Source organism: Littorina saxatilis, unplaced genomic scaffold (assembly GCF_037325665.1).
Source record: "Littorina saxatilis isolate snail1 unplaced genomic scaffold, US_GU_Lsax_2.0 scaffold_422, whole genome shotgun sequence".
Classification (NCBI taxonomy): domain Eukaryota; kingdom Metazoa; phylum Mollusca; class Gastropoda; order Littorinimorpha; family Littorinidae; genus Littorina; species Littorina saxatilis.
The window spans coordinates 68,558-74,638 of NW_027129409.1; the positions used below are offsets into that span (position 1 = coordinate 68,558).

At 41.3% G+C, this 6,081-nt stretch overlaps 1 protein-coding gene across 1 annotated transcript in view; it reads right to left on the reverse strand.

Moving 5' to 3' along the window:
• The window catches only part of LOC138957666 (homeobox protein LOX2-like), a 41,102-nt gene extending 35,385 nt beyond the window's left edge, over positions 1 to 5,717 (reverse strand). Inside the window, exon 1 of the mRNA XM_070328739.1 lies at positions 5,419 to 5,717. Coding sequence (XP_070184840.1) covers positions 5,419 to 5,717 — 299 coding nt within the window. The remainder of the gene's footprint in view (positions 1 to 5,418) is intronic.
• Between the last annotated feature and the right edge of the window lie 364 nt (positions 5,718 to 6,081).

The window sequence follows — 6,081 nt, forward strand, 5'->3', positions numbered from 1 at the left end:
CTCTCTCTCTCTCTCTCTCTCTCTCTCTCTCTCTCTCCACGAACAATTAACAGTGTGCAAACGATTGCACATAAATAATCTAACATCAAAAACCACACCCGTTGCGACCTTACCATGCACGCGTCCTCCAAAGCTTCACTCGGCCCTTTCAATGCAAATCTTGCATACACACCACACTTGCTCAATCTTTACCCCCGGACCCTTCCTCCACACCCACCCACCTACTTATTTTTGGCCTCGAAAACTACTCGTTTCGCTAACCCCCGAAAAACGCAAAAGTGGATAATTGATTTTTACATCCTGCAACGTTGGAATAATCAATGCAAGAAGCATCGTTTGAGACTAGACAATGGGTCGCCAGTCACAGTCCCGCCTTTTCACGCACACCGCCCATCCGCATCCGCTGCAAAATTAAGTCCGAGACCGGAGAATTATACTTGCGCATTTTGTCTTTGCACTCTCAGGGGGGCTGACGCCTTGTAGGAACCTCCTTCATCCCTCCCTTCCCATACCACTCCCCCCCCCCCCCCCCATCACACATCGAACTTCTTCCTCCGTGTTAGAAACCCAGTTTGGCCCTCTCACTCTCTCCCTCACTCTCTCCCTTCGAACTCAGCTGTCTACGCCATATAACTCATCTGCATCATCAACACCACAAATGGAGTGTGGAAAGTCGACTGACACAGACCCCGCCAGGTCGTGCACACCATTAGAAAATGATGTTGAAGATTTCATGTTCGAACTGAGACAGTGAGTCCAGGGGTGTGCAAATTTAAAAATAAACAACTCACCCACGGGTTAGTAGAATCTCATTTCCAGCTCACCCGGGAAAAAAATAGGTAACCCACTCCAACTTTTCTTATTTTGTCTTTGAAGTTTCACACACAGAAACATTGGATTATAAACAACGCCATGGTTGTTTTTCAGTGGCCCGAAACAAATTAGGGAGCGCTTTCTCATTGGTCAAAATGTAAAACTAAACTAAGGGATGTAACTCACATCGTTGAAGCAGACGACATTTTCGAACACGATCAATACTTCAGAAAAAGCGCCTTAGAAACAGTACTTACTGTTTGGGCTTCGGTTTGGGCTTTGTTTTCATTATGAAAAACAAGGGGAAATGTATTTTGGCCATTCATTTTAGTAAGGAGTTGGCATTTGAAGCTCTATCTTGAGTTTTGTTTGTGAAATTTTTAGCTAACCCACGGGAATGCTACTCAAAGACCTCAGCTAACCCGGCTAATTTTTAACTCCCCCCGGGTCACGGGTTAGTGGATTTGCACACACAACTGTTGTCACTGTTTTCCATGGTGACGTGGGAAAACTTCAAACATATGTATATAGGGTGATCATTGGCGTAATCCCCATATACACGGAGTTAATAATGATTTGATTTATTTTAGAGCAGAGATAGACACAGAGTGCACACACAATTTCAACTTACAAGCACTCACAGACGCACTTACAACTCAATCTACCATAACCAAGCAGTAACGCGCAAGCCAACACAACAAGTTGTATTGTCTAAATAAATTGTTTGCAAATCCTTGACAATGACAATGTATACTTCCGCATTGCAATATGAACTCTTTCACTCGGTTTACTCGATCATAACCTTCTCAATAACGACAACTTCTGTTGGGATAGAAATTTGTATAAAACATTGCATTGATGGTCATCTACCATAGTAATTCTAAGATTAGACGATATAAACAGGAGTCATCACAGACACAGCAGAAAGCAATAGTTGCGTGTGCACTTGATGACACATATTACCCAATATTGACGGACTGTGTGATGATATCTTCTGCTATGGTCTGTTGAGACAGTGATATCAAAATCGAGATAGGAGGTCGAGATTTTGATAGCACTGTCGAAACAGACCAATAGCAGAAGATATCATCACACAGTCAGTCAATGTTAGATATATTGCTAATTCTCTGGACATTTTGTATTTACTGTAAAGAAATTACAAAAGTATTTGTCTCAGTTTTGGCTGTTCCATATCCCTCCCTCTGATTATTATTTCTTTTTGTTCACTCTTTTCTTGTACTTTTCAGTATTTAAAAATGTCTTTTCTTTCAAAAAGTCTTTAGTCACTTGCTCAACTAAATTCTGGGATCATTACATTTTCATATATATTTGTTTGTTTTTAAATTCAGGTGTTTTTGTTTTTGAAGTGGGGAAGCAATAAAGCAATAAACTGATATCGACGGAAATGTCGTCGATATCACTTTTACAATGAGCTCAGTTTTGCCCAATTGACCAATGGAAATCCACGTAACATATGAAATAGCAAAATATATATATATATATATATGTATCTGTTTCGGGTTTTGTTCCATTAGGCAATGTTATATATATATAACATTGCCTAATGGAACAAAACCCGAAACAGATACACAGAGGGCTTACGCGATGCAATCACGTTTTACATACACTAATGGTTAATGTATGCAACGTGTTAATAATGAACAAGACAAAACAAGTGTAAAGTGGGGTCATGGACACAGCTCAGTTGGCAATGCTGTTAAGTGTAAAACATGTAATTCATTAATGTACTATATACTATAGGTGTGTTTTTTGGGGGTCATAATTGTCTAATGGACACATCACTGAAGGATAGCATGACAACGCAAAATTATCCTTCGTATCGACAAATGCCAATAAAAAGAGAGATACAGGCAACAGGTGGAGAAAGAGAGAGAGAGAGAGAGAGAGAGAGAGAGAGAGAGAGAGAGAGAGAGAGAGAGAGAGAGAGAGAGAGAGAGAGAGAGATAGAGAAAGGGAAGGCGAGGGAGACAAAGAGGCAGAGAGAGAGACAGATAGACAGAGAGACAGTCATACAGACAGACATACAGACAAACAATCAAACAGACACATATTGAGATAGACAGAGAAGGCGCAGAGAGCGTCAAAGAAATATATAAGTGCATAGCAAAAAACACGCACTCAAAGACACACTTAACACGCAATTTACCATAACCATTAACGCGCAAGCCACAACCTAAAAAACAAAAAAACTGAAAAAAATGCGGCGCCCACAAAAGCCACCGAACAAATAACAAAATAGCCCTGCAGTAGCCGTAATCCCCACAGTGTTAAAACATTCAGTTCAATCGGGGAGACCCCCCTGCGACCTAGCGTGCGATGGGTAAACATATTACCAACTCCAGTCAACAGCTTATTTGGCTTGGCGACACTGAGAGAGAAAGGCGGAATAAAAGCCGCCATGATAGATTTGAGAGATGGCTCTTTGCCTTCCGCGATGGCGCAGTGGGTGTTCAGTCTGCGGCTTTGTAAAGCGTGTCGGTCGTCATTCGACCGTGAACGGGTATGTAGACACGGTCCCGCTGGGTGTAGCGAGACGCCGGCGTTTGTCGGGTATACAGTGTTGAGTGGTGTGGTCATTTGTTTGTGTGTAATTTTTTTTTTACCCCGGCGGGGGTAAGGGGGAGGAGGGGGAGGGGGTGGGTGGATAGGGTATGTCAGTGTGTGTGTGTGTGTGTGTGTGTGTGCGTGTGTGTGTGTGTGTGTGTGTGTGCGTATGTGTGTGTAGATATATGTATAGATATGTATAGATATGTGTGTGTGTGTGTGTGTGTGTGTGTGTGTGTGTGTGTGTGTGTGTGTGTGTGTGTGTGTCTGCCTGTATGTTTGTATGTCTGTCTGTCTGTCGGTCTGCCTGTGTGTTAATTCGTCCGTGTCTGTGTGTACGTTTTTGCGAAGACAGCAGGAACTATATATGACACCTCCCCCACCCCTATCTCTCAAACCCCACCCTGCAACCCCTGAGGAAAAACGAGGGGGAACACACATTAAGCTTGAATTGTGCCCTGTAAGTTTTGACATATCAGCATGACTTCGACAAAATCCACAGTCGTTGTGATGTTATTGACATGTCGTTTTAACTCGCAAAAGCTATTTCTGGGAAGAACACTTCATCTCTTCTATGATTTCGGCACGTATACACAAACGTACCCATTGAAAGAACAATACCGCATACGTGTCATTAAACCAATGGAGCACAAGCTATGCTTATTAGCGTACTCTTAAAGAAAGTATAAGATCAGATTCGGTGGACGATTGATATATAAGCTTCAAACAATGTCAAAAGAATAATGGACACACAAAAGTGAAAGAAAAAAACGGAACTGGTTTTTTTTTTCAATCCAGACCTCTTTTTCTTTCTCCTCTATACGATTTAAAGAGTCAAGGGTGTTGTTCATCTTCTTGTCTGTATTTCGACATCAATGTGCACATTTGTAAGGAAATAGAGACATTTCAGTCTTTCTGGCAACATAAACACTGGCAAAATACACCACTTCGTGATTTGAAGTCATTTTATGTCACTATTTGAATTGAAGCCGTGTTATGTCACTTTTTGAATTGAAGTCAGTTTATGTCACTATTTGTCTTTATGTGTACGCCTAAGTTCAAATGGCTGGCAAAATGCACCGCTGAATTTGATGCACTTTATACATTAGCATACAGCCAGTCAGTTTAAAATTAAATACGGCATTCAGTGACCCAGCCATTTCATATTCATGCGGGTGATAAAACTGAAACCCGGTATTCGCCTACCGTTTAGCTTTATTGCATATTAATCAGTGGGATTTATCTTTATGTGTCTGCAACATGCCGTTGACTGTGCCAGCCGGATGACGTGTGCATTTTGTGTGTGAAAGTATATTATAACTTAATTGGTTTGCCTGCCAAACTGAATTAATGTAAGCCTGCTTTCACTTGTTTTCAAACAGATGGTGACGGACGGAAAATACACCTATTTTAAGTGTTGTTCACGTGGGCGAATTTTAAAACAAATGTTATAATGTTTTTAATTGTTTTGGGCAATAAATTAAATCACCAAAAGAATAGATGCTTTCACCAAAAGAATTGCTTATTTACTTTAGTAAAAGATATTCCAACAAAAAATCGGATGTTTCCACCCATAACATAGATGCTTCCAGCAAAAAACCGATTGATTCTACCAAAAAAAGAAATGAGACTTGCAAAAGAATTCTCAACAAAAAAACGAATTATTTCAACAACAAAATAGCTACTGTCAGCAAAAAATATAAAGTTTAGTGTACTTTCAGAGACAAAATAGTGTCACTTCATATCATAATCATAATTGTACGTCCAAAGAAAGTTAAATGAAAATGATAAAATCAGTGTACAGAGCAGTCAAGATCAGTCAGTGTGTTCACTGCCCGATAAGCGCTGGTCTCGACAGCTTTGGGCGCCCGCGCTTTCGCTTCTGGCCGATTGGGATGGTCTTGGTCTGGGCACGGGGGTTGGTCACCTTCAGACGAATCTCAATGCCCATGGAATGATGACACACGTAGCACTTGAAGAACTCCGGACAGTTGCAGAAAAACTGATTGTTTTCCGTCGATCGTAATCTTCCACACCGACCTCCGACATGTGGCATACTCCTCGAAGTCAGCCCAGAACGATGATTCAACCTTTTCTTCGGTCTCTCGGATGGCAGTCTTGAGCTCCTTTTCCAGGGTTGAAGATCCCACGAAGATCGTGTTCCCAGTCTTCAGCGACTCAGCTGGTGACGTTGCCCACTGAAACGCTGTTGTCCACATTTTCAGTGTGCGATGTGGTGCTTCAGCAATCTCGGTGTGCTCTGCGGTTGCATTTGGTGCTCGTTCCATAGACCAGTTCTTTACAATGTCATTCTCAACAACTCCGAGAAATCTTGACATTTCCAGCCTCTCTCTCAAAGTGTTTCACTGTGTTGGAGAATGACTATCCATTTCTTTTGTTGAAACTATATGTTCTTTTGCCTGAAGTAGTCAATCTTTTGCCTGATTATATTTTCTTTTGCCTGAGTATATTTGCTTTTGCCAGTTTATTTTATTTTTTGTTCAGACAGCAATTCTTTTGGCGGATCAATTTTTATATTTAGTCAAGTTTTGACTAAATATTTTAACATCGAGGGGGAATCGAGACGAGGGTCGTGGTGTATGTGTGTCTGTCTGTCTGTGCGTGTGTGTGTGTGTGTGTGTAGAGCGATTCAGACTAAACTACTGGACCGATCTTTATGAAATTTGACATGAGAGTTCCTGG